This window comes from Phytophthora infestans, genomic scaffold (assembly GCF_000142945.1).
Source record: "Phytophthora infestans T30-4 supercont1.37 genomic scaffold, whole genome shotgun sequence".
NCBI classification, from domain to species: Eukaryota; Oomycota; class Peronosporomycetes; order Peronosporales; family Peronosporaceae; genus Phytophthora; species Phytophthora infestans.
Genome location: NW_003303722.1, coordinates 1,101,130 through 1,128,540, shown reverse-complemented (window position 1 = coordinate 1,128,540; position 27,411 = coordinate 1,101,130). Strand labels below are relative to the sequence as shown.

The following is a 27,411-nucleotide window of genomic DNA, read 5'->3' as shown; positions in this document are numbered from 1 at the left end:
TTCACGCCTCTAAGTCAGAATCCATGCTGGAATAGACGATAATCACCTTTCCCGATGTGCCGCGAATAGCGATAGGCTGCTAACAGCTACACGTTTATCGACAAAGGCACTACTGTCATTGTCAGCGGTGGTCAACGTGAGTATCTTATCGAGAAAGAGGGTTACTTGTGCGACTGTGAGTTTGCTCAGACCATGAAGCTTCCCTGCAGACACGCCATGATGTACCGAAAGCGCTGTGGCAATCCATTCATTATCCCGCTCTCGACAATTGCGCCAAGGTATGTCGACTTTGCGTCCAGGTATTGGCCATGTTTTCATCAGGTATTAACCAGGTATGTGTTTTGCAGGTGGTTTGGTCAAAGCCGGCTCTCGCAACAGGAGTTGACAGAGGTGGCGGCACCGTTTGTGGCTAAGATATACAAAGCCTATTCACAAGCTGCTGGTGGAAGGTTGAGTGAAGCGGAGAAATACAGTCGTGCTCAGCAGGCACTTAGTCGCATCAGTGGTGAGCTTGCGAGGTTCGAAGACGATGCCTTCGCTAATGCGATGTCGCAGTTGGATCAATGGTGGTACAATATGAGGAATGGACAACCCACGGCAGAGCATTCTGCCCCCAATCGAGACGGTGACAACAGACATGATGATGACAACTCGGATGGAGGAGCAGGGGTGGATTCTGAACAGCAGCAAGATACTGAGGCTAGCGATGCGAATGCGGCTACCAAGGATGATTCCGACGACGTACCGCCGACCCAGGTGGCTGGTCCTGCGACTCAAGCAGCAGAGATGTCGACGACCGCAGCCCAACCACCAAAAATCAAGCTGAATGGTAAGGTCAGAAGGGCCGGGCGACCTCATTTGAATCGTACGGCGATGAAAGTGAAGGCGTCGTTAGCACTAAAAGAGTATAATAACGGGATGAAACTACGCGCTCTTTTAAGGATAACGACGTCTGCGATGTGGTGTCTACTCTATGGATGATCATGCCTGGTGTTCGCGAAGTTGGGTCTTTCCTTACTACCTTTCCAGTCAACAAGAATGGTGAGGGAAGGTCAATTCAGTGGCGCGTCGACGGAGATTACGTGCCAGATCGAGTGCGATTCCGGCTAGTCGAATCGCTTGTTGATGATGCGTTGGATAAGTTGAGGGGCGGATTGGCGCTAGATGAAGAAATTGAGTTGGACAGTGACAGTGAACGAATGGGCAGCATTGAGAGTTACGTGGTGTCAATTGAAAAAGTTGGTCAGTTCACCAGAGAGCAACTGGAAGCTATGGATCCTTGTGGGGGCTACAAGATACTTGTCGCAATGCTGTTCTTTGCTGTACCTGGTTGAATAGCACTGTTAAACCCGCGGTCAGTGGCCCCGCTTCAGCGGGTATTATAATGGGAAAAATACTGGAGTGTTGGCCGTATACACCGCTGGTTGGGTTCGGATTCGACCTGACGTGCAACAATCTCTTTTGCTTTCGAGATTCCGCTTGGCTAAACGATAATGCCATGCGTGCTTTTTTTTGCGGTTTGTCTCGCACGGTACAAGAACAATTGTACAGTCGTCATTCCGCCGCCCCAAAAAGCCAAAGATGCCAAGAATGGAACCCAGCCAAAGGCCACCAAAAGTCGTATCTCTACAAGCACGCTCGACAAAGTTGGTGAAAGTGTTGCCTCGCACCAATTCGTGCTTCTTCCTATCAATGTTGGTGGCACGCATAGGGGATGCCTCGTGGTTGACCGAGACACCAAGGTTATCAAGATGTACGACAGTATGGGCGGTAAGAGAAACAAGAAACGGTTGCAGAAGATGGCTGAAGAAATCCGTACTGGGCCTCTACGTGACGATTCCTACGAAGCTTTGGAAGTAACCGAGCCGGTGCAAACGGACAGTGACAGTTGCGGTGTGTTTGTGTGCCGGTTTTTCTGGACTTGCGTGAGCAGCGAATCCCCCAGCGATGTGTCCCCAGCTTGTATTACGAAGCTGAGGTGGGAGATGCTGCACGCAGTCATGAAGTTGAGGCCGCGCTAGTTATTCGTGCATATCCGTCAGTGCAACATGCATGCAAACACTAACGATTTTAATACATGGTCAATTCTTGGGCAAAACCTGGACAATGACTGTATAGTGCAGAAGTCGATAATGGTACATTCGTGGTACGCCACCATGAGCGTGAACGCCGACACACCGCAGCGGCCATCACTCTAGAATTTTTCTAAGTAGCGCACACATGATCTACCCAGGTTTTAAAGCCTGTAAAATACCTGGGTAAACGGTGAAGTAAACGATTGGTTGCGGTGAGTTCCGACGTCCACTGCCTACGATCATTTCCACTTTAGCCTAAGTCGTGCACACATGAGTTCCCAGGCTTTATACCTGGAAAATACCTGATTTGGTCATTTAAGCTCCCGAATGTAAATTGCCAAATCTGATTTCGTTCTCTATAAGGAAACCTGGGCGAAACCTGGCCCCCTAGCTGGACTATCCATGGAGAATCAGATTTCTGGGTATTTTTTCAATCTGGGAAACCTGGACGCTAAGGTCGTCCTAAAATAAAACACATTACAGCTCTCCTATTTCCGAACTTGGCTATTTCCGAAATGAAATAATCGAAAGCATTTCATTTTATTTTGTGCCGCCTTCGCCCCAGAACGCAGTTACCGCTAATGCAACCGGCGCTCGCGGACGTGCCGGCGAACGACGGCTCCTGCCCCGAGGCCCGGTCGTTTCTGATACGCAGTGGGTGGACCACCTGAACCCCTGGTTGGAGGAAGATATAGCCTTTTAAAAGGTGGAGAGAGAAAAACCGGCGAGAATCGCAACAGTGACGGCGTAATGGATGAAACGGAAGATCAGGCGAGCGGTGAAGAGGCGGAGGAAGATGAAGAATCTGGGCGTCCGTCGGAAACAGATGGAGCGGACGATGATGACGCCGCATTTACGTTTGTGGACCCGCCGGTGAAGTATCACGCCAGTTGGGAGGCTTGGCAAGAATAGGTTTAGGACTACTACCAACGGACGCTGCAAGTAACACCAGTCAAGGAGACCATGCCCAGAGCAGAACGCAACAAAAGGATCAAGAAGACGAAGAAGGGTGAAGACGAGGCCCAGTTGATGCTCGACGGCTACGAACCGTACCAGCGGACGTATATTAGCACCCATGGCTGGAAGAAAAGAAAGTCCCACAGCGAACGAAGTCGTCCCAGGCAGCATATCCGTCTTTCGAATTGCCCGTTTCGTTTCGTTGTACCAAATTTATGATTACCTGCTGGAGCATAACGAGAATGGCATCCAGAGCGACGTGGACAATCTGGTGCGCCGCCATGCTTCGTCTGTTTGCAGCACAGACGATAATGGTACTACAGCACGGGAGATTGTAGTTTTTGCGGCAGCTAACCCAGAAAACGTGTCGCCTGATGCGGAGACGACCTGTGGTGAGACGGGGGTTATTTTGTTAGCTTCAGTGCATATGCGTCGCATGTACAGCCGCTTCAGCGAGATTCTGCTAGTCGATTGCAGCCACAAGACGAATCGGTACGTCCTTTTCAAACGTCCAGGATTAGAATGGTTCTAACCAGAATTCTCCATGTTTATTTTTCAGATACAACTACCAGCTTCTCACGTTCATGGCAATGAGCGAATTCGGCGAGGGTGCAGCCGTTCAACATTCGCTGATAGAGGTAAACAGAGATTGGCACGTGGAGAGGGCGATTGATCACTTCAAACGATCTCATCCTACACGAATTCAGCGTCTGCGGGTGATTGTCGTGGATAATGACCTGAACGAGATTCGCGTGTTGGAATCAAACTTTCCAGACGCCAGAATTCTCATTTGTCACTTCCACGTGAACCAGTACCTGAAGGAAAGGATGTCGAAGCCAGAATTCGAGAACGTTTCAGCTGAAGATGCAAGCCAGATCATTCACAAGATGGTATACGCTGTCTGTAAAGAGTTTTACAAGACTGTTCATGCATCGCTCAAGAAAATCTGTGAACGCCTGGGTCTTACTGGATATTTCGAAAACTTCCAGAAGAACTGGATTACGTGCCAAGATCGTTGGGTCTACTATTTATGCGCAAAGTTGCCGCACATTAAGAATCATACCAATAATCGTTTAATGAGTTTCTTTGAAAAGTTTAAAGAAGGCGTGGATGGATCTACGAGCATGGCGATGTGCGTGAAAGCGTTGGTTGCCCAGGATCGCCGCGTGACAAACGAATACCATTATCGGCTGTCTCAAATTGGGCGTTTTGTGAACAATTCTTATGATGAAGACAAACGCGACACTTTTACGGTTCACTATGCATTACGTTGCCGAGCATATCAAGACGCAGTACGCGGCGGCGCTGGCTCAAGTTGATAATTACAACTATACCAAGGACTCGAGTGGAGGTGATACTGTGGTTGTGAATGGAGAATTTTCCGAGCACAGGGTGAATTTGAAGAGGTGGCGATGCGACTGTGAATTTCCAATGTCGACGAAGCTGCCATGTCGTCACGCCATTGCGTACAGAAGACATATCAAGGCACCGGGTTTTAGTATTCCTTGGGGGGGATTGACGAGAGGTGAGTATTACCAGGATTATCCATGATTTTTATATCTTTCCACGATTATCCAGGAGTAAAATTTTGGATCTGCTATGATTATCCACGATTTTGATTGGATCCTCCAGGATTATCCAGGATTTATCTGCTCTCTAACACTTGTGTACTTGTCTTGTAGATGGACCACCACTTCTCATCCTCTAACGAAGGTGAAGCAATTCTCGCACGAAAGACTTACGAATGGAGATCATGGATCTGGGGTCAAGAAGCAGAGGACGCAATCAGAACGCTAGAAGGAAGGCTGTAAGAGCCACACACCTTATCGCCAACGAAATGGCAGATATCGAAGATGACTCCTAGTTTGGCGACATGTCGCGGTTTATCCTAAATCAATGGCGTAATGTTCGTCAGAAAAAAATGGCTTCTGTTAATACCCCGGCGGAGGGGGGGGGGGTACAGATGGGGATCGTGAAGAACAGTTGGATGGTGAGAAGAGCTGTACTTCTGACCAAGTCAAGGTCAAATTTGGCATAAGTTCCGGTGAAGACGTAGATAATATTTCTAAAGATTCTACTGCAAGCACGGAAGTGACGATTCGATTAATCCTAAAGCCAAGAAGGTAGGGAGATCTCAAAAGCAGATAAAAGCTACAAGCGCTAGCGAAAAGATGGACCGATATGGTACGAAGCAGCTGAGGCAGGGGGAAAGACAGCCAGAGATGTAACTTTGACTGTTTTGCTAGACGCTCTTGAACACCAGAAGCCTGGATTGACCGAAACGCAGAGAAGTTTGTCGAGCGTCCTCGTCGAACACACTGAAGCAGTGAAGAAAATATCAAAATTCAAGACACAGATAAATCCTGTTTTAATCCAGGATCCGTTCTATATCCTCCCCAGTAAGCTGCTGGACGCGTGTGTGAAGGTCATCCCTGTGTCAAACACTGTCGACCCGGCGATATCGATTGGCGATTTGCAGTCCAGCCAAGCTTCCAGTACGTAGAGATCGTCAGCCCAAGGAACTGTGAAGGTTGTGGTCATCAAAGATGCTGGTAATTTTACGCGCAGGCAAATTGAGATATTCAAGCGCATCCAGACTTTGAAGTCCGTTGTGCAGAACGGCGTCGGAATGCACAAGTGGCTTGTGAAGAAGGCTATTGCTGCGCTCCCCGCCGAATAGCACGGTTTTGTTAAGCAGGTGGCAGACGAAGTAATTGAGATCATCTTACTTGAGCGGAACACAGGGCTTCTGAGCCTCCCAGACTACGACTACGCTACGCTCTACAGCGCGATCCCGCCCACATGGATCACCGACGCTGCTATACGCGCGTTGTTCTGGCGTTTATCTGAAGATTACCCCACATGCAAGCTTGCTGGGTTCCAGTCTGTGCTCTTGAAATCCAAGCGGACGCGTAATAGCGAAGGGCATCTGGTGGATGCAGCGATTCGAGCGGCTGTTCTACAACATGCAGCCGATGATGCCGTCGAAACTGTGTTGCTGCCACTGAGCTTTAACCATTTTCACTGGTGCTGCGTGGTGGTCAAGGTCAAGGAGAAGAGAGTCTACTACTACCACCCTCTAAACCAAGCTCCATACATGAACACTGCCAGGGGTGTCACGACGAATCTCAAGATCTCTGGATTGCAAGATTTCAACGTGATCGCGCAGCACAACCCCATCCAGTCGACAGGTTCAGCTGCGGGGTGTACGTGTGCTGGATGTTCCTCTGTAAGGCCGTTCCTGGACTTCACATGGATATGCGGACAAGTCGCTCACGAGACGTCGCGTCGAGTTATTCTTCTACTTGCTGAAGGGTCGTCTACTTCCTTTGGATGACGCTTCTGGTGCAGCAACACCCGGCGCAGACAGGAAAAACAAGGCCCAGAGCGATGAAGACAATAGGGACAACGACGAAGTAATCCCTTCCACCATTATCGCGACGTCGACAAGCTAATTGTGCTGGTTGTAAGTCTCGCTTGCATTAACTACATTGAATACATGTATTTAACTTCATTAAATGCAAGTTTGTTTTACCTTGCATATCAGTAAATTTGATATGGATCTTTTCTTAGAGGCAGCATTGATAGGGCTTCGTCGTAGTGAGCGTAAAGAGCTCTTCGATTGCATTTGCAGACAGAAATTCTCACTTCAAGTCGGCTGCCAGGATTAAATCATGGCCAAATACCTGATTAATCATGCTAAATGGTCTGTTCATTACAGTATGAATCTGTGACCATGACTTAGTCGTGCAGGATTAAATCCTGGTTATACAATAGCCCCACGTTTATATCTTCCCACGTCCTCAACGAATATTCTCGAATCTTTTACATTTAATAAATTAGATTGGATTATTCTTGACTAGAGAGTTGGGCTGGTAGTGCCTAACAAGGTGGTCAAAATTTGAAAGTAGGAAAAACTGAGCGAATTGTAATTATGCATCGACATACTTGGGACATGGCAGAGGGGAAGGGTAGGGGTGCTGCGCAGCTCTATCAGTCCTGGAAAGCTAAAGGCTTCGGGGGACTTTTAATGAAAATTTACAAATTCGTAGTCATTTCCAATCAGCCGGTACGGATTCATTGTCCTGAGTGTTTTGTTTCCATGATTTTGTTTACTAACTGCTCTTACTGCCTTATGTAGCATATATTAACACCTTATTTTTAATACTAGACACGATTGCTTATTGATGTTCTGTTTTTAATTAAATAATTCACTTGTACATCTATTCAGAGAGGTATTACTATTTGATACATTCACTTCGGCGAGAAGTTTCTCTCAAATTTTCTCACAACTGCAAATACTCAGTTGGCTCACGTGCTGCGGCGGCCCCGCCTAACTTTGGGCCATACTCCTTCGCCGCAGTGGTGAGCGAGCTGTTGCGGTGGTTACTATCTACTTATCGACTTTTGGACAATCTACTCATCTCATCGAATACTAATCCGTGTGTGTGGTCACAGCGCTCTTGTTGATACTGAAGGTCTGTCGTTGTCCGAATGTGACCGTCTTGTGGTGGATACATCATCGATTCAGTATTAGCAAACATATCCGGATGTAAGTTTTGAAAATGCTAGTATGAGCAGTGAAACACAATCTAACAGCGATTGAATGGTATGATATGATACTGTCGAGTGCAGAGCTGGACTTGCCCAAGCTGATCTTCTAGACAACGACCTTGACGACATATCTAAGCCATGGATTTTCGATCACCATCGTGTACGCAACTGCTCTGTACAACTGACTTATAGCTTGCTATCGCTCAACGCTACGTGGTTGGCCCCTATATATCACTGGACTCTACTACATGTTCGTGGCTCCTGTTATCAAACTGACGCCGAAATCAAAACTCATTTTCACTGGTGTTGTTTGTACTGCACGTACTTCTGCAGATATGATTTGTTATTCGCCGTACAGCTCTCGTCTGGCGACTCGCTTTACGTCAAGTCTGCTAATGCATTAACTAACACTTCAGCCGCATAATTTCGCTATATAATAGCGCATTTGAAGATGGTCTTCAACGAACCATTGAATACAGCGTAGTGCGCAATTTAACGCCATACTGTACAGTACAGTACTGTTAGCTTGTGATTGATCCGCTTGTTTGTAACGTGATATATAGCTGTTAATTGCATTTCAAGCATTCGTCTTGTTTATATGCTGATCCGAAAATCGTGTTTATTTTAATAAAAGTAATTATAGAACGTATGAAAAACGAGGATTTTACATTTGTAAAATGTAAGAGTTCGATACCTACTTTTTTGTGCACCACACCATGATGGGGTTGAATTAATCCCTATTGGGCTGTATGTACTACTACTCGTAGCACTACCAGGATTATTTGGCCGCCAGCTTGTGTTTTGGAAAATGACAGAGATCGCTTTTTTTATCAATTCTGATAACTCACACTCTCATGCAAAAAAAGTGTATTATAGTGCGAAACGACAGTCGAGCTATTTCTAATCTGTTGAACACTACTTCTACTCGCGACAAGATCACTTATTGACCGCTGGGGTGAGACTGTCGCTAGTTAATCAATTGCTCGTGAGCCAAAGCGACATAGCCTTTGATCAGCACAGCAGCAAATTCCAGTGATTCCGTTGGCGAAACCTCCCTCGGGCTGCTTTACTATTCAAGGCTAAAGTCGGACGTCGGGCCTCATTCACCAACACGCCACACACAGCAAGACTCCACACTCTCCGACAGTGTTAATGGGTCTCACGAGCAGGCTCAAGGATCATCGCGGTCGTGACTACGCGGTCTCGTCACACGTGAAATCCTCCAGAACCGAGTTCATCCCGGCCCCGATGCAGGAAAGCGATGAGTTGGACGCCGAAAATAAGCTCAACGCGGCCCTAAAAGACGATGAATTGCTGAAACGGGCTCGAGAAGCCCATACCAGCATCGATTTTGGGTCGCTGGCCGCAGCTCCAGAGACCAGTGGGGAGTGGAAGCGCGTGGAATCGGTTGATGGCTTCGCAGTCTTCCGTCGATTAGCCACGATGAGCAACAACGGCAAGCAAAGGGATGGGCTGGAGGTCATGTGCATTGGTCGTGTGGATGCTAGTGTGGAAGAGATCGCGAGTATCCTTCGCTCGAGCTCCGAGGCTGAACACAACACGGTGATGAGTGGGTTGTACGCGAAGAGCTTCATCTTTGGATCCTATGAACGTGAGGTGGCGTGCTCTGAGAATCAAGACGAAGACGACGACGATGACGTTGACAACGACGAGCAACTCGCGGTCAAGACCAAGAGTTTCTCTCGCACGACTATCTTGGGGCACAACGAACAGTGGTGCTACTTCGACTACTTCCAACGCACGAAAGAGCACGGAGGCTTCACGATCTCCAAGCGTGCGTTACCTCCTTCAGAGGGTACTCCAGGACGCATCGTTGGAGACCATTCCCGTGTGGATCAACTGCACGGATTGAACGCTTCGTACCTCGTCGACGAGATCCCCAACCAGAAAGAACTACGTGTAGTATTCCACGCGTGGTTTGAGATGTCAGAAGAGGAAGTACAAGAATACTATTCCCGCAAACGGAAAGGATCCCGACGCAGGAGCTACGAAACCACACGCTCCCAAGACAGTGCCAGCGCTTCCCAACGCTCTAAATCATTCGATCAAGGTGATAACATCAAGTACAGATCCCAGCTTCGTCGATTACTGGCCATGGCCCATGGTGTCACCAAACTCCCCACTGTGGTGCGTCGTCGTCGCTTCGGTGCTCAAGTCCCAGTCGATGTAAACACTGTGCATGTTTCGAACACTCGCTGCCCGTGCTGCACTCACAGCTTGAAGTTATCGCTGGCAATGGCAGCGTCGGCAATCACCACCCTCAATCTCGGGTCGCTGAAGTCGAACACCAAGCGCTGCTACTTGTGTGGGTATCTCGTCTGTGTGGACTGCTGGAACTCGGAGACCATGGAGTGTTCAGCTGGACGAGTAGCTGCCATTGTCGTATGCACGAGATGCCGTGCGAATGTTCAAGCTTGCGAATACTCCGAGGTGTTTGCTGGCACGTCCGCACAGCGAGAGAAACACCGTGGCCCACCTCGTGTTGTCGAGGACGCGGCTAACGCTCCGACTGTGTCATTACTAGTCGATTTCCTGTCTGCTTCGCTCCTGAACTCTGACGCTGGCAGCTCCGAGCATGCGGCCGTGATGACTGTGATTCGGACTCTTCTCCGACAGGATTCGGAAGATTCCGAAGACGATTCCGACGACGACTGTAGCGACGAAGACAGAAGCGAGTTTGACCGCAATGAACCCCGCTTCAAGATACTTGGCGAGACCGACGCCGTGGAAAAGATAAGCCAAGTTTTAAGTGACAAGGAGCATCTGCCACCTCTTGAAGAGTGCAAGCTTGGGAACGCTGCGGAGAGGAATTACGTTTTGGATCTGCCGGTCGACCCCAAAGCCGCTGTACCTCTTTCCCCAATCCCAAGCAACGAAGCTGATCGAATCGCCAGCTCAAAGGCTTCGGGGATTCTACAACTCGCTGGTATTCTAGCCCCCAAGGAGAAAAACGAAGACGCGAAGAGTGACGACAAACCGGATATTCAAGACCTGGAGCTGCTGTGTAGTTTGGCTGTCAAGACGATGGGCTGCTCGTATTCCTTCGTGACGGTCATGGGTGAAACGGATGAGCACGTGTTGGCTAGTACACATCCCGATTTCGCTGGTGCCGTTGTGCCACGTGAACAGACGACGTGTCAGCACTTGTTGATGTCGCCACACCCATTTATGGTAGCGCACCATGAAGCCGATGTACGCTTCCAGAACCATGGACCGACCTCGTCAATCCCTATTCGGTTCTACGTTGGCTTCCCTGTTAAGGTTCCGCTCGTTGGAGGCAAACCTGGCGATCCGGAGATGATCGCGGCGACGCTGTGCTGCGTCGACACGAAGCCCCGAGTTGAGATCACTCGCACTCAATACGCGACGATGACGCGACTTGCAAACACTACCAGAACTTTTCTACTACAGAAAAGTCAGCAACTTCAGCTGGGGGAAGATCGAACTAAATAACTTAGTATTCATAGTATTGATAACATATAATTCGTGTCCTGGTCTTGCAGAGTGTTCAGACAGCCGTGATATCGAAGGTCCCATCTCATCGGTATTACACCTTGCTTGTTAAGCTCAAGCCTCAGTATAACACTTCTTCGCAAGTCTGAAACTCTTAACTTGCGCCTGTAAGGTTTTTTGGAGAAACTAAAGAAAAGAATTAGAGGCTCTTCTGCTATTTTGTCTAACTTTAGAAATTTTCAAAACTATTATGTGTTATCGAGAAAGACCTGTTATCAGTACATAACCAGCCTAACCTAAATCGAGAATGACTAAAATTAATATCCAAACGATCTCATCTTTGGAATAGAAATCGCCCGAACATCCCCCACAATGCACTTGCCCACCTCTCACCCTCCGCTACTTTATCACGCTCCAAAACCGAAAAGGCAATCGGCTGAGATCATCACAGTATCATCTATACTTTTTTCTAATGGGGTTTACCAAGGTGCGAGGCATTTTCGAGACGAACAAGCCTCGTCACGGTTGGGGCAGCTCGCAGTCTTCCGAATCGAGCAGGAAACAGTCCCGGTCTCAGCAAAGTAATGACCTTGAACAAGAATTTGACGAGGCGATCCTGTACAAGCTTCCTTCTGACACCGACATGCTTCAAAGAGCTCGTGAGTCTCATACGAATGTCGACTTTGAAGCACTTTCAACCGGTCCAGAGAAGGGTGGACCATGGCAACGCGTGGAAACAACCGGTGAATTCATCGTGTTTAAACGTCCACCGTCGGCAAATACCAAAGACAACCGGCTACCAGGACTAGAGGTCATGTGTGCCGGACAGCTCGATGCTAGTGCTGAGGAAGTGGCAAGTGTGTTCCGCTCAAACTCCGACGACGACCACGCCAACACTATGGAGGGGCTTTACAGCAAGACCTTCATCTTCGGATCCCTCGATCGTGAGGTACCGTGCTCGGAAAAATCTCAAAATCAAGACGATGACTCGAACGCTAGCTCGAACGAACAACTCAATGTCAAGACCACCAGTTTCTTACGCTCGACACTCTTCGGTCGCAACGAACAATGGTGCTTCTCGGATTATTTCCTACGACTAGAGGAGAGCGATGGCTTTAGGATAACCCAATGCGCTTTGCCTCCTTTTGAGCCTACTCCCGGTCGAGTGGTAGGAGAGAACGCACGTGTTGATCAACTACACGGTTTGAATGCGTCATATGTGGTTGACCAGCTACCGGACGATAAAGGGCTTCGAGTCGTTTACAACGCCTGGTTTGAAGATCTCGTGAAGGACATTGAGGCTACCACCTCCAGTAGTGACGCGAGTTTATCTAGTCGAAGCGCTGGATTGAGCGTGACGCCTTCTGTAAGCTCCAAGACTTTTTTATCCGTCTCAAGCGGTAGCAACCGGAGCTTACCAAACCAAAGCAGTGATCGACGACGAAGCTCCGGTTTGGTCGTAGCCTCAAACTCGAGCTTCATTGGCCTGAACGAAGCTGCTGATCGTAAAGCTCAGCTCCGTCGATTATTGTCGCTAGCTCACGGTATGACGAAGCTTCCTAATCTCATTAGTCGCCGTCGATTTGGGATCCAAGTACCTGCCGATCTTGACGCAATTCAAGTGGAAAACACGCGCTGTCCGTGCTGTACACACAGTTTAACACCGATTAAGATGTCTTTCTCAATGGCAGCTTCGGCCTTCTCGAACCGGAGTCTGCGGTCACTTAAATCGGACACAAGACGGTGCTATCTTTGTGGATATCTCGTGTGTATGGACTGCTGGAGTGCCGAGTCCATAGAGAGCACAGTCGGACGTGTGGCGGCCATTGTGGTGTGCACACGCTGCCACGCGAGTGTCAGGGCTTGCGATTACTCCGAAGTGTATGCTCCTGGTCAGGAAGAGTGTCGAGGCCCGGTAAAAGTTGTCGTAGACCACAACACTAACGCTCTAGCTCCTTTATTGACCGAGTTCCTTTCCACTTCATTGATGAACACAACCAGTAGCACGGACCGTGCAGCTGTGCTATCCGTCGTACGTTCACTTCTCCAACAAAGTGAACAATCGCAAGAAGAAGGTGATGATAGTGACAGCTTTGATGAAGGTTTCGACGACCTGCACAGCGACAATGTTTCTGTTGTGGAGCTTGGGAGATATCTAAGTGATGACAACCAACTACCAGAGCTTGAATCTTGTACATTCGCCAACTCGCAGAAACGTGGATACCCTATTGCCCATCCGGATGACCCGAAGACGATGGTGCCCCCAACGATTGTCCCTCCTTACGAACATGCTCGTCTTCAACTCATTACCAGTAAAGGACTGATGCTACTTGCTAATGAGCTGGCACCGGTAAACCCTGCTCCAGAAATATCCTTCGAGAACGTGTCGGATGTCCGCGATCTCGATATCTTATGCCACCTCGCTGTCCGTTCGTCGGGATGTCCGAACACGTTTTTATCGATCATGGGCACCGAACATCTTCACATTTTATCCTCGTCGAACCCTGCTTTCCTCCATGCGACCATGCCTCGAGAGCATACCGTGTGTCAGCACACAATCATGACTCCAAAGCCGTTTATCATTTCACACCCAGAAGCTGACGTTCGCTTTCATGAACTTGGGGCTATTAAGGCTCTGTCTACGCGGTGTTACATGGGGTTCCCACTAACTATATCAATGATCGATCACTCCACCGACATGGAGACAGAAATGCCCGTGGGGACATTGTGTTGTGTTACTCCAAAAGCCCGGTCTGAGCTGTCACGTTCGCAGTACGTTACGTTGAGACGTATCGCGGAGACAGCTTCCAGATTAATTCAACTTAAAAGTCGACAGCTTCAACAGCAACAGATTCTGGGGTTGTTGGGCTAGTTACATGATACTTAAGTATGACTGTCGGTACTTATGTTGGTAATAGAGTTTGGTGCACATAACGTTCGGGACAAATAAAGGGGTCTGGATATTGTTTTTTGAAACATGGTTGTCACTTACCTTTTCCGCGGAGATCCTTGTCTCGAGAAAAATAAAAAAAAACGAGATCAGACTCGCAGCGGACCCGTGAAAGGTCTACCCGAAATCATAGTTTCGTAGTGAAGCCAATCTTACACTACGAAACCTATAATACAACCTTCTTGTTAACAAAAGCGACATCAGCTGAAGGCAACGAGTTTTTCCTCGCAAAATGGATGATTTATTGAGCTCCATAGCACGCCTAATGAGTGCGTAACGCTTCGTATTCCATGAGTAGGATATGTTCAGTGAGAGCTGCTGTACGTGCTCGCAACACGTTTTGATTCTTCAATTATTGGCCACTTAACTATCTCGAAGCTTCCCGGTCAATACAACGCAGTTCTACCCGCAATTCGCGGGCCGCAAAGGCTGGGCGCTTCAAAGATGCAAGCGTTTGCCAAGTGCATTTTCGAGAAACGGTCTTATAGCATGAACCTTTAGTTAATGCCCCGCCTCGATGCGGATCAGCTGAAACTTTAATGTTAAGATATTAAAAGTTTGAGCACTTTTCGTCGAGCTTCGAGCATATACGTATTCAAAATGTCGCTTCCTCCTCTGCTCGACTTGAGTTTTACATGAATTTTGGTCTTGCCAACAGATGAGGCAGGTGCAGGTGCGTGGTAAACCCTTATTTCGAGACTCGAATTCGAATTAGCCACGTTGCGTTGCTCGAACCACGAGGTCAGAATATGCTCAATCGTACCCTTGGCTGAACTCACGCCCACAAATGACAAGTGAAAATGTCGTTCGGATTTGCCAAAAAAAAGTGTCCTTCGAGCTCCGTGGTCTTACCAGAGGTCAGAATATGTTCAATCGTACCCTTGGCTGAACTCGCACCCACCGAAAAACCACAAACAACAAACAACAAGTGAAAATGTCGTTCGGATTTGCAAAAAAAAAGTGTCCTTCGAGCTCCGTGGTAAGACCATGGAGCTCGAAGGATGGATACGCAACGCGTTTCGTCCACAGGTTTTACAGTTATGTTACAGGGTAAATATTTTTGTACTATTGTTTAATAAGAACCTAGGTCTTCAATCGGTTCTCACTGTCACCGCTTCGATAACAGTCAGAGCATAATATGATCTTTGGCAAGATGCAAGAACTCGCAGTCGTATTCGAGAAACAATGACTATCGTATTTGACATGAGCCTTTTTCCGTCGCGCCGATCACATCGAACTTTTGGTCGATCATGAAGGTCGAATCGCAGCATTTTTGGTCAGTGTCTGTGGCTACGCTCACCGTTGGGCGATCTCTTATCCCAGTAGCAGTTTTCTTGACTTAAATGCCTCGTTGCGACCTGATTGCGACATCGGCTTTCCTCTTCAACTGCTTCAGGCCAGTGAACGGCATCGAAGTGGCTGAGGCGCACAGTCCCGTTAAATTAAAAGCGGCAACTTTCATTGTGGTCTGGCCACTCTTGCAAGGTCGCATGCGAGATCCCTACAAGCCCATTTCATCATACAGCGGATTCTTTTATTCAGTACCGAAAGAGCTACGAACGGCTAACACCCCCCGCTTGGAGCCTGTCCTAGCCTGATAAGTCTTGCAAAGGTTCGAAGTATGTTCGAGGACACCAGTAAGCGTCGACAGCGTGGATGGGGTGGCTCTCAGTACTCGGAATCCTCCTATACTAGCTCAAACCTGTTCGACCCGACCCCCTCCTTTTCGACGCAGCAGAGTGATGAGTTCGACAGCGAGACAGACGACAAACCGCCATCCGACGCCGAAATGCTGGATCGAGCTCGAGCATCTCACACGAACGTCGACTTTGAGGCTCTTTCAGCCGGACCGGAGCTAGGTGGACCGTGGCATCGCGTGGAAGCTGCTGACCGGTTTGTCGTGTTTAGACGACCGTCTACTGCTCAAGTTCACGGTACTCATCTTCCTGGACTTGACGTTATGTGTGCTGGCCGACTAGATGCAAGTCTGGAGGAAGTGGCCAGTGTTCTTCGCTCGAACTCGGAAGTTGATCTCGCGAGCACTATGCAGGGTCTGCACGCTAAGAATTTCATCTTTGGGTCTCTCGATCGCGACGTGCCGTGCTCGGACGAGCAACAACAGGATGAAGAATCCTGCGCGAATACCATGGAGCAACTCAATGTCAAGACCAGTAGTTTTATGCGTACGAACCTCTTCTCACGTAACGAGCAGTGGTGTTTCACGGACTTTTTCCAACGGAAGGAAGAGCGAGACGGATTCACCATCTCCCAGCGTGCGTTGCTCCCCTTTGAGTCTACTCCAGGTCGCGTGGTGGGGAACAACGCTCGTGTGGATCAGCTACACGGCCTCAACGCGTCGTACTTAGTCGACCAACTTCCGAACCGAAAGGGACTTCGAGTCGTCTACAACGCGTGGTTCGAGGACGTGATGAAAGATACTGAAGGTTCTATTATAGGTAGCGACCGAAGTATGTCGAGTCGCAGTAGCAGTCGACGCCGAAGCTCTGGCTCCAGCGCCGTCTCAACGTCGAGCGTGTCTAGCTCTTGCTCCGACGAGATCAGCGATGTTAAAGCTCAGAAACGTCGACTACGGGCGCTGGCTCGTGGTATCACCAAACTGCCCGAGCTCATTCGACGTCGACGATTTGGGTTCCAAATGCCGGCAGACTTGGAGGCGATACAGGTCGCAAACACACGCTGTCCGTGCTGTACACACAGCTTGGCACCAGTAAAGATGTCGCTGTCTATGGCAGCTTCAGCGATAGCGAAGAGAAGTCTTCGTCCGCTGAAATTGGACACGAGACGTTGTTATCTATGCGGATATCTCGTGTGCGTCGACTGCTGGAGTGCAGAGCACATGGAGAGTACAGTTGGTCGTGTAGCGGCCATTGTAGTCTGCAATCGATGCCACGCTTGTGTCAAAGCCTGCGATTACTCAGAAGTCTGCGATCCGGACAACAAAAGCAACCACAAAGGACCAGTCAAGGTCGTCGAAGATAAACCCGACGACTGTGCAGCATCTCTACTTACGGATTTCCTTGCAGCCTCGTTAGTCAACGACTCGGCTGACGGTGCGGACAGAGCCGCCGTGTTGTCTGTCATTCGGCTGCTACTCCGGCAAAGCGAAACCACAGATACTGAAAGTGATGCAACGTACGACGATAGCGACGATGAACATTGCAACAACGACAACGTATCTGTGCACGAACTCGGCAAGTTCTTGAGCGATGAAAACCAACTGCCAAAGCTCGACGCCTGTGTGGTCGCCAGTGCTGAGCGTCGCGGGTATTTAATTGATCTACCAGACGACCCGGTCACAATGGTGCCGTCCAGTGTGATTCCAGGGCACGACGACGCTCGTCTCAAAGTGGCCAATGACAAAGGACTGTTGCTACTCGCCTACCAGCTAGCACCACTGCGCTCCATCCCCGATTTGTTCGATAACGCGTGCGACGTGCGCGACCTCAACTTGCTGTGTCAATTAGCCGTGCGTGCCACAGGCTGTACAGACGCGTTCGTGACGGTCATGGGCGTCAAGCACAACCACATTCTGGCTGCGACGAACCCAGGCTTTCATCACGCTGCTGTGCCTCGAGAGCAGACTATTTGCCAGCATACAGTGTTGACAACCAGACCGTTCCTAGCGACACATCCAGAGGCAGACGTTCGCTTCCACGAGATCGTGGCGGTCAAGGCGCTTTCCATTCGATTCTACGTGGGGTTCCCAGTCATTGTGTCCATGCATGATCCCTCTGGGAAAGAGGTTGAAGTCCCGGTTGGTACGCTGTGCTGTATCGACTCCACCGCTCGCGCAGAGCTCACACGGTCTCAATACACAACCATGAAGCGACTCACAGACACGGCGTCAAGGCTAATTCAGCTAAAGGGGAGTCATCTACGAAACCAGCTTGGTCCCGAAGCAACGTAATGATATGGGAAAAGCTGATATATCGTTTACTACGCTCGTTCGTAATGTCTGTCTCGACCTTTTTCCATCAATAACGATGTTACGGGTTCATTTTACCTGTTCACTTTACCTGACTTACAACACTGGGACGGCCACCTGGCTATTCCTTCATTCCCACTACTGAACACTTCCGGCGATCAACGTTTGAAGCTTCTGTAGATATCTTATTATGAACCTCGGAATAGTACGGCGAAGCTGTTGAGTATTCTCCACGAGTGACTCGAGTTCTGGTGCCAAACACATCAAACCTCCAACTGACGCAGAGATTTTCAACCGTGTTCGAATTATTCTGGCTCTGAACGCTCCACAGCCTCATTGGTGGCGGATTCACTTGAGCGATGCAGTGGAAGTCGACTGTGTTTGCGGTCTCAGCTGCGTTGCCCCCACGCGCTCCCAACACGCGACCATGTAGAATCTCGATAGAACGGCGCCATTCTTGATCCAACAAAAAGATCAACAATTGCAACAACGCCGCACTATAACTCTTACACAAAAAATACAGTATGTCATTCTTTTCGCAAGCCGCCGTTATCCTCTGCCTACCATGTGTCCTGGCCAGCTCACTCCTTCCTCTACATCTTCGTCTCCACGTCGCAACGAGAGTCTAGATCTCGATGGTTCGGGCAGTAATCGCGCTAGTCGCTTACAGAGCTCTCGACTCTCGTCACATTTCCGCTCCAGTGCCGCCAGTTTTGTGTCCACGTCACGCGTGTTTTTGTTTCGATGTTCCTGTTCGTGTTCCGGATCGTGCGGGGATCCGAATGCGCCTTCCAGCTGCTGTAGCCACTCTTCTTGTTGACTCAACTGCGAGCGTACGCGAGATTCCAGCGCTGCTCGCTGTCGAGCCTCCTCTGCGAGCAACTGTTCGAACGACCCGCTTAAGCGCGCCAATGAAGCCTCGTGTTCACCTGCAAGAGCAGCTAGCACCGCATTGGATGATAAGGCCTCCTGTGCGCCCATTCCCCCGTTTGCTCCAAGAGCAGCGCTGATCTCCACTGTCAGATCCGCCGTGGCCTGTTGCACTTTGGCGTCCACTTCATCACGCAGCGTCTGTACCAGATGCTTCACGGGGCTGTGTTTCCCAGGCTTCCCAGTCGGGATGCCCAGCACTTTGGCGATCTGCGCCAGTTGCGACTGGAACGCGCTCTGTCTGCCTTCTAGTGTCGAGATTCTGTCACTCAATACTGTAGCCGTCGCCTGGTCTACTGCAGTCGGCGATGGTGGCGGCGGCGTCGAGCTCTTGTACTGCTTCGGCACGAACGGCGGCGCGTTCGCGCTCCAGTTGCCGTTGCTGGCAGCATTGACGTTCACTCTGCCGACCTCAATAGCAGTCGGGATCGAGTTCTTGGTCAGCTCCAGCACCTGATTCTGTAGCATCTGTACCTGTATAGCCATTTCCTGCATCTGAGTCCTCATGGTGTCACAGTTGCATCTGCATCTAGCCTGATTATCCGACGCCGGGCGGTCTCCAAGATGCCGGTGCACCGTGCCCAGCACCAGATGCTCCAGGGCCTGTGCAAGCTCAGAACTCTTACGCGCCACTTGTCCAACAGCACGTGTGGCAGCTACGGGTTCTTGAATTGGTGGATAGGGCGCGGGAAGCCCCGGTGCGCCGCGCTTCGTCGCGTACAAGGATGGCACAGGTTGTGTAGCGGGTCCGTGCGTACTGGCCGTCCTGGGCGCTGGACGGAACGTTGGCTGGAGATAGGACAAGTACGAGGGTAAAGCTTCCTCCTCACGCTCTTCTTCAGCTGGTTCCATGCGGTTCCAGAGCGCGCGCGAGCCTGAGGCGCCGATAGTGCCGTGCGACGGAGGACTCGAGCTGGCGAAGCCCCACATGCCGTCGCGTGTGGAGGCGCCGTCGTCGTCGCCTGAGAGATCACGACTGTTGAGCCACATAGAGAAGACGTGCACACGATGCCGGTGCTGCTGGAATTAACGGAGCGCTGGCGGGAGCAGGAGGCGGGCGTAAGGCGTCGGTCCGGTTGGCAATGAGCGACGAGCGGACGGTTGGACTGCTGGCTCTGCGACAATATCACTTGATTTCACTAAGGACGATAGTGAAGCCAAGTGGTCAAGCGGCGGGACATTCTGGTGATGGAGAAATGCGTACGAATGGTGTGCAAAAAGACAGAAAAGGGCTACACTACGTACAAAAGTTATTTCAATAAAATAACTTTTGATTGTTTTGTTTGGTAGCTTACGGACCGTAAGTTTATAAAGTATTGGAAGGAAAAACGAGCAATAATACCGTAACTTACGGTATTATTACGGTATTATTGCTCGTTCTTCCTTCCAATACTTTATAAACTTGTAAAATATTCTGCAATACTTTTTGACTTGCAACATTTAAGAAAAACTTAAAGTGGGGCTAATGAATTTACGGCAATAACTGGTCAAAATACCATTTTATTAGCCCTGAACATGTATTGCAATGTTTGTTTCTGAGCTTAAGAACAAAAATAAAATTACTTTTTTTATTTTCCGTTAGTTGAAGTTGATTTGGCTACATGTACTGCTGCAATCATCGTGCACCTCAGTTGGCTGGTGTAGCTGACGAGCCTTACGCAACAAGAAGCTCGTGGTGATGCGGGCTAGACGCTTCATAGTGCTGTACTGTCGACGCGTGATCTCGATGTGCGGCGTCGAATCGAGACAGCAGAACATCCCCACCGTCACCTCTTCGTCTCCGGGTTTTGCTCCTTCTGCCGGCACAGTGAGAGGGAAGCCGACATACGATCGGATGTTTAGATCTTTGGTTGTCTTTGCGTTGTGAAGACGCACGTCTGCTTCGTGGTGTGCGACCATGAACGGATCCGACGACATCAGCGCATGTTGACAAGTGGTGTGTTCACGCGCCGCGACAGTTCTGGCGATGACTGGGTGGTCCTCGGCCAAGAAGTGTTCGTGCTTGGCACACATGATGGATATGAACGCGTGAGAGAAGCCTACAGTCTTGACTGCCAATTGACACAACACCTCGAGGTCACGAGTATCAGGTCTTAGCTGGATGCCAGCGTCGGGTATCTCCGGTGCGATACAATTGGCGAGCTCAAGGAGTCTGGTAGTTTTGGCGGCTGTAATCCGAGCTGCCTCATTGCGTGGAATGGGGAAATGGGGTACGTCTGCAGTGGGGTCGTCCGGTAAGTCCAAAAGATAATCACGTTGGTCTGCATTGGCCAGTTTACACGCCTCTAACGGTGGCACGTTCTGCTCGTCACTCAGTAGCATCTCGACCTTGTTCATAGCATCATCGTCGAGTGGATCAGAAGTAAAATCCTCGCTGTCGTACTCACTGTGATCTTCGTCTTCGAGGTCGCTTTCGTTGGATTCGAGAAGCATCCGGGTCACAGCCACCACAGCGGCATGTTCTGGACTACCGGAGCTTGTATTCAGCAACGAAGTCGACAGGAAATCCACTAGCAACGAAACTACTGAAACATTGTTCGAGTCCTCCACAACTCGAGGTGGACCACGGTGCTTTTCCCGTTCTTTTGCTGAGCCTGCAAACACCTCTGAGTACTCGCAAGCCTGGACGTTGACGTTACATCGAACGCAGACTACAATAGCCGCCACACGACCAGAACAACTCTCCATGTGTTGAGCCGTCCAGCAACCGATGCACACGAGATATCCGCACAAGTAGCAGCGTCTTGTGTCCATCTTGATGGATGACAAGCTGCGATTTGCAATGGCCGACGCTGCCATCGCCAGCGACATCTTCACAGGCGCCAGGCTGTGAGTGCAGCACGGACAACGCGTGTTGGTAGCGTAAGTGGCGCTAAGATTGACAGGGATCTGCACGCCAAAGCGCCGGCGACGAATAAGGTCGGGAAGTTTCGTGAGACTTTGAGCCAACGCCAACAGACGACGAAGCTGTGCCTTGTGTTTGGACGCGTCCTCGTAGTCCATAGACGTTGAGCGAAAACTCGAGCTCATGCTTAACTGGTGGTGAGAGCTAAAGCGACTTGAAAAGCTCTGACTGCTGGAGCGAGGACGGTCTCCGCTATCCTCTGGGGGGTCAAACCACGCATGAAGAACCACTCGAAGTCCCTTGCTGTTAGGGAGTTTGTCAACGAGATACGAGGCGTTCAATCCGTGCAGTTGATCCACACGAGCGTTACGTCCGACGATGCGTCCAGGAGTTGACTCAGTGGGAGGCAGTGCACGCATGGAGATAGTGAAGCCATCTCTTTCTTTCTTACGTTGGAAGTAGTCAAAGTAACACCACTGCTCGTTGTTGGCGAACATTGCTGTCCGTGTGAAGCTCTTGGTCTTGACAGCGAGTTGTTCGGAGCTATTAACTACTATTTCATCATCGTGTGTCATGGCGTCGGTGGAGCACGGCACCTCACGTTCATAGGACCCAAAGATGAAGCTCTTGGCGTAGAGTGCCGACATCGCTGTGTTGTGCTCGTCTTCGGAGTTTGAGCGAAAGATACTCGCCACTTCTTCGAGACTGGCATCGATCCGACCAGCACACAAGATCTCCAACTCATTGTCTCGTTTCTCGGTGTTGCTTGTTGTCATTTCTCGTCGAGAAACTACAAATCGATCCACTGTTTTCATACGCTTCCAAAGTCCGTTGGCCAAGGGTTCGGCAGCCAATGAAGCGAAGTCTTCGCTCAAGTGAGCCGCTCGAGCTCGTTCCAGCATCTCTTCGTCCGAAAGTTTGACCGAAGTTCGCATCGTTTCTTGCTGGAGATCATCGTCGCTCTGCATCGTGGATACTGACGGAATCGAGCTGAGACTATTGGAAGATTCCAAAGCCATGGACTCTTCTCGGCCCGAGGTTCGGGTGCGTCGTCCCGCTTCCTCGAACATACAGCGGACTGATGACAGATTCATCTTTGCTATTGAACACGTGACGTTCAAATCTCGACTGAACGAGTTCGAGTAGCTGCATCGCACGCAGTTAGGAGAGTCGTCACTAACGGCTTCCGCACCAAATTCAGGTCGGAGAACGTCTACGGCCTTGAAACGGTAGCTCCTATAATCGAGGTGCTAACGCATTCAGAGAATCACGAGAGGACGGTCCTCCTTGGAAAGCATTTTTTCTCCTGAGGTCTACAAATATTTTGGGTGTCACGTCTCAAAGGTCTCTGGATGAAAAGAACTTCTAAGAAGCACTTCACCAAACAATCAGGTCTCGTGGTCCACGAGTCGTAAACAGTCGGCACGTATGCTTAGCTTATTTTGCAGCACTTGTTCAAGTTTCTTCTCGTTTCTATGTCGGCTGAATAGTTGGCTCCACTGTTCCGTTGATAAGCTTTTCAAAAGATTTCGTTGGATTTCCATTAGCAACGGATAAGCTGTTTCTCAATTTCGAGCCATGTCTGTGAAACCAGCCAAGTGCATACCTTCGTTTCGATGGTGATTGAAAGCTGGGCTGGAGGTTGCGTCAACTCCATTGACATACGAACAATAGGACTGCACTTATTCGGCGGAAGTCGAAGGAGCACTTAATTCGCAAAAGAATTTACGACTGAAGTAAGTAAAACGTTATTAGGTTTTTGTTGGGTGAATCAAGGTTCGCCAGTAACACAATACACCTCACTTATTATTGTAAAAAAGGTCTATTATTAATAGGTTTAGCTTCCTTTTCGTACTCGGTACCCGAGATCTGTAGGGGATTACAATTGAAATTATCTTGACCGCCCAAGACACCGAGGGACCAGCGCTTTACAAGTAATTATCGAGGCACTTAGGTTGAAATTGTTTATCGCTACAGCTGTCGACTCTTCTGTAGCAGAAAGTGGGATGAAGTGCTAGCTAGCCGCTTCATCGTTGCGTATTGCGTGCGAGTGATCTCGGCCCGAGGCTTCGAGTCGATGCAGCACAACATGCCGACTGTCATCTCTCCATCTTCTACGGTCAGCGGAAAGCCAGCGTAAAACCGGGTGGGGACTGCAGAGGTGGCGCCGTGCTTGTGGAAGCGTACGTCTGCTTCGTGATGAGCTGCCATGAATGGATACGGAGACATGAGTGCATGTTGGCATGTAGTTTGCGCCCGAGGAACGGCCGCTCCAACAAATCCGGGGTGTGTGCCAACCACAATATGCTCGTGTTTCGTACACATGATCGTCACGAACGCATACGCGCAGCCCAAGGTTTTCACCGCCAATTGACACAGTAACTCGAGGTCGTGGACATCAGGTGCAACAACCTTCATGTCTGTGTGTGGCGTTTCCGGCGCGAAAATGTCGGCGAGTTCCAATAACCCCGCAGATTTAATGCTGGCGATACGTTCGGCCTCGTTACTTGGAATCGGAGAATGTGGCACGTCGATGTTCGGATCTCCCGGTAGATCCAAGAGATACGTGCGTTCTTGAGCGTTGATTAGTCTACACGCTTCTAGACTGGGTAATTTACACTCGTCTCTACGTGCGTTCTTGAGCGTTGATTAGTCTACACGCTTCTAGACTGGGTAATTTACGCTCGTCGCTCAGTATCTCCCTGATCTTTTCAACGGCTTCCATCTCTTTGAAGATAGGGGTTTCATCGTTGTCCGTATCGCCACATTCTGCACCAGCGTCTTCGTCGTCAGAGCTCTTCTCTTGTCGAAGAAGGATCCGAATTACATCCATAACAGCCACGTGTTCTACACTACTAGAGCGTGAGTTTAGCAGAGAAGCAGAGAGGAAATCCACCAGCAACGACACAGTTGAAGCTTCGTCCGAGTCTTCCACAACACGCGGGGGTCCACTGTGCTTCTCACGCTCTTGTGCTGTCCCAGCGAACACCTCCGAATACTCACAAGCTTGAACGTTGACATGACAGCGAGTACAGACGGTGATTGCAGCTACACGTCCAGAAAAACTCTCCATGTGGTCTGCAGTCCAACAGTCAGCGCACACGAGGTACCCGCACAAGAAGCAGCGTCTTGTGTCCAATTTGAGATGCGCCAGGCTTCGATTTGCAATAGCCGACGCTGCTATTGTTAACGACAACTCCATGGGGGCTAAACTGTGCGTGCAACACGGGCAACGCGGATTCGCCACCTGAATTGAGCTGATCTTTGCCGGAATTTGCACGCCGAATCGGCGACGACGAATGAGCTCGGGGAGTTTGGTGACTCCATGCGCCATGGCCAACAATCGCCGCAGTTGCGCCTTGTGCTTGCTAGTCTCACCATAGCCGAACGAATGGCGGCGCGGATTAGTACTCGAACTGGTGTTGGAGCTGGTCGTTTCGTCGCTTCTCCGCCTCGACGTCTTGCGTTTGTCAGCGGATTCTTCCACGTTAAACCAGGCGTGGAAGACGACGCGCAGACCTTTGGGATTGGGGAGTACGTCGACCAGATACGAGGCACTTAATCCGTGCAGTTGGTCCACGCGGGCGTTCAGTCCTGCGATGCGTCCTGGGGTCGACTCAGTGGGAGACAGAGCACGCTTTGTGATAGTGAAGCCATCACGCTCTTGCTTGCATTGGAAATAGTCCAAGTAGCACCATTGCTCATTGTTGGCGAATTGCGGTCTGTGCGAAGCTTTGCGTCTTGACAGAGAGTTGTTCGTGGTTCTGAGTAACCGTCTCGCTTTGGCTATTGGCCAGATTCTGGAAACACGGCACCTCACGTTCATAGGACCCAAAGATAAAGTCCTTGGCGTACAGTGCCGACATGGAAGCGTTGTGCTCGCCTTCGGAGCTGGACCGGAGAATACTCGCCACCTCTTCGAGACTGGCATCCAGTCGTCCGGCACAGAGGACTTCGAGCTCATTTGGCCGCTTCTCATTGCTGCTGGCTTTGACTTGTCGTCGGAAAACCACAAACCGGTCCGCCGCTTCGACGCGTTTCCAGGGTCCGTTGGCCTCTGGTCCGGCGGACAAGGCGCAAAAGTCCTCGTTGTCGTGAGCTGCTCGAGCACGTTTCAGCATTTCTTGATCCGAAGTGGACGCAGAGTCGCTCACTACTTGTTGCTGGTTGCAGGGAACCCGAAAATGCAATACTTAGATTAATACATCGATGTGAGCTGAGAAAATTAATAATTCAATTATTTGCAAAACTTCGCAAGTCACGATTGTAATTCAGAAACATTATCATCTCGAGCCTGGCTGGAGACATTCGCTTCCGTAGATCAGACAGCACCAGCTTAGCGAGAGAGAAGAAGCGCTCACACTCGTTAGACGTTAGCGGGATGTACGCGACGTCGACGTAGTGCGCAATTGTGTTTCTTGAACGCCGCTCTCACAATAGAACGCTCTTCGGCGGCTCTTGAAGACGACCGTTCGAGATCAGGCGACCTAAATTCAGCGCAGGCTAATTTTTCCGCGACGTTCAGCGCGTCCCCACGCTGTAACTTGACTAGACCTTCCTCAAAATTGGGGTTGTTCCCGTTGTTGACAGGCATAAATTAATAATTAAATTAAAAAATTCGGATTAATTTTTACGCATATTATTTTTTCGGGTTCCCTGGCTGGTTGTCATCATCGCTCTGGTTGGTGTGGGACTCGATACGACACTGACGTCCGAAGAGGGCGAGTCGCCCCAGCCTTGACAAGCCTCTTTGAGCATTCCACGCACCCTCGACAGATTCATGACAAGTGTTGATTAGTCGTGTTACGAGCTGTTCTAGGAGAGTGCGAATCCGCCAGTGCCGCTCGTTCTATAGTCAAGCGAGGTGGATGCTGCGATGATCAGCCGCCTTCTGCGCCTGTCCGCTGAAATGAACCGCCACAGAATCCTTGAAACGCTTTCCGGTGCGATATCCAGGCTGGATGTAAATACCTCTCTGGCCAGTAGGACTGCGCACCGTAGAAGGTGACGAGCCTAGAGCTCACCATTTCTAGGACAGCTTGTCCTACATACACCTCGCACAAGTGCAGTGAATACCACCCAGATGACACCTCAGGTGTTGGGACAGGTGGTATAGTAAAGTGGAGGTTCAATGGTGCTCAGTGAATCACCCCACGATTTAACTCGCCTGAAAGCTTGCCGCCAAGACTGCTGACATCGAGAAGAAACGACTTTGCAAAGTCCGGCAAGAGGGTCATCGTTGAAGTCTCTGTAAGCGCTCGACAGGCCAGTTGGCTAATACAACATTTCTTCACACCACACGCCTTTCATAGCGCTAATATGTAGCGCGGAACAACTCACGGTCGAGGTGCTATTTCCACGGGAAATACGAACAGCGAGACACGAAGGTTCGTGTCCCTCCGCTGGCAGCGGTGATTAATACAGTACCCTCCGTGCCTCAGTGATCGAGCCTGTGTTTGGATCACCTCGAAGATACCTTAACTCTTAGACGGACACCTTAGGCTTGAGGTGGCACATGCCGACCAATCCGTTGCGTGTCGAGCCGCTCGCCTTCTTATCTGCCGCGCCGCGCGTCTGCTCCGGCATTCAGCATCTCCGTCAGGCACGCCGTTCTAATCCCCATCCTGGCCACAAATGGCTGCGCTTCCCGACGGACTTTGAATCAAGTCGCCGTAAACGG

At 50.0% G+C, this 27,411-nt stretch overlaps 7 protein-coding genes and 1 non-coding gene across 8 annotated transcripts; 5 read left to right on the top strand and 3 right to left on the bottom strand.

Moving 5' to 3' along the window:
* Window positions 1-3: 3 nt before the first annotated feature.
* PITG_33057 lies at window positions 4-76 on the top strand (the record flags this gene model as incomplete). Its single annotated transcript, XR_009934451.1, has 1 exon — window positions 4-76. It is a non-coding gene; the product is annotated as a 28S ribosomal RNA (ribosomal RNA).
* Window positions 77-873: 797 nt separating this feature from the next.
* On the top strand, window positions 874-2,021 carry PITG_15474 (cysteine protease family C48, putative; the record flags this gene model as incomplete). The annotated part of the gene is made up of 5 exons (XM_002898372.1): window positions 874-950; window positions 1,052-1,191; window positions 1,296-1,342; window positions 1,403-1,521; window positions 1,658-2,021. The coding sequence occupies 5 exons, from the start codon at window positions 874-876 to the stop codon at window positions 2,019-2,021; spliced, it is 747 nt and encodes a 248-aa protein (XP_002898418.1).
* Window positions 2,022-9,068: 7,047 nt separating this feature from the next.
* PITG_15473 (uncharacterized protein) lies at window positions 9,069-11,060 on the top strand (the record flags this gene model as incomplete). The annotated part of the gene is made up of 2 exons (XM_002898371.1): window positions 9,069-9,523; window positions 9,593-11,060. 2 exons carry the CDS (start codon window positions 9,069-9,071, stop codon window positions 11,058-11,060), a joined length of 1,923 nt encoding a protein of 640 aa, XP_002898417.1.
* A 643-nt stretch (window positions 11,061-11,703) lies between these two features.
* PITG_15472 (uncharacterized protein) lies at window positions 11,704-13,932 on the top strand (the record flags this gene model as incomplete). The annotated part of the gene is made up of 1 exon (XM_002898370.1): window positions 11,704-13,932. One exon carries the CDS (start codon window positions 11,704-11,706, stop codon window positions 13,930-13,932), a length of 2,229 nt encoding a protein of 742 aa, XP_002898416.1.
* A 1,699-nt stretch (window positions 13,933-15,631) lies between these two features.
* On the top strand, window positions 15,632-17,938 carry PITG_15471 (uncharacterized protein; the record flags this gene model as incomplete). Its single annotated transcript, XM_002898369.1, has 1 exon — window positions 15,632-17,938. One exon carries the CDS (start codon window positions 15,632-15,634, stop codon window positions 17,936-17,938), a length of 2,307 nt encoding a protein of 768 aa, XP_002898415.1.
* Window positions 17,939-18,505: 567 nt separating this feature from the next.
* PITG_15470 (uncharacterized protein) lies at window positions 18,506-19,876 on the bottom strand (the record flags this gene model as incomplete). The annotated part of the gene is made up of 1 exon (XM_002898368.1): window positions 18,506-19,876. The coding sequence occupies one exon, from the start codon at window positions 19,874-19,876 to the stop codon at window positions 18,506-18,508; it is 1,371 nt and encodes a 456-aa protein (XP_002898414.1).
* Window positions 19,877-20,464: 588 nt separating this feature from the next.
* Window positions 20,465-22,967, bottom strand: PITG_15469 (uncharacterized protein; the record flags this gene model as incomplete). The annotated part of the gene is made up of 1 exon (XM_002898367.1): window positions 20,465-22,967. One exon carries the CDS (start codon window positions 22,823-22,825, stop codon window positions 20,465-20,467), a length of 2,361 nt encoding a protein of 786 aa, XP_002898413.1.
* Window positions 22,968-23,702: 735 nt separating this feature from the next.
* On the bottom strand, window positions 23,703-25,852 carry PITG_15468 (uncharacterized protein; the record flags this gene model as incomplete). The annotated part of the gene is made up of 6 exons (XM_002898366.1): window positions 23,703-24,355; window positions 24,414-24,458; window positions 24,507-24,886; window positions 24,929-25,159; window positions 25,226-25,431; window positions 25,478-25,852. 6 exons carry the CDS (start codon window positions 25,850-25,852, stop codon window positions 23,703-23,705), a joined length of 1,890 nt encoding a protein of 629 aa, XP_002898412.1.
* Between the last annotated feature and the right edge of the window lie 1,559 nt (window positions 25,853-27,411).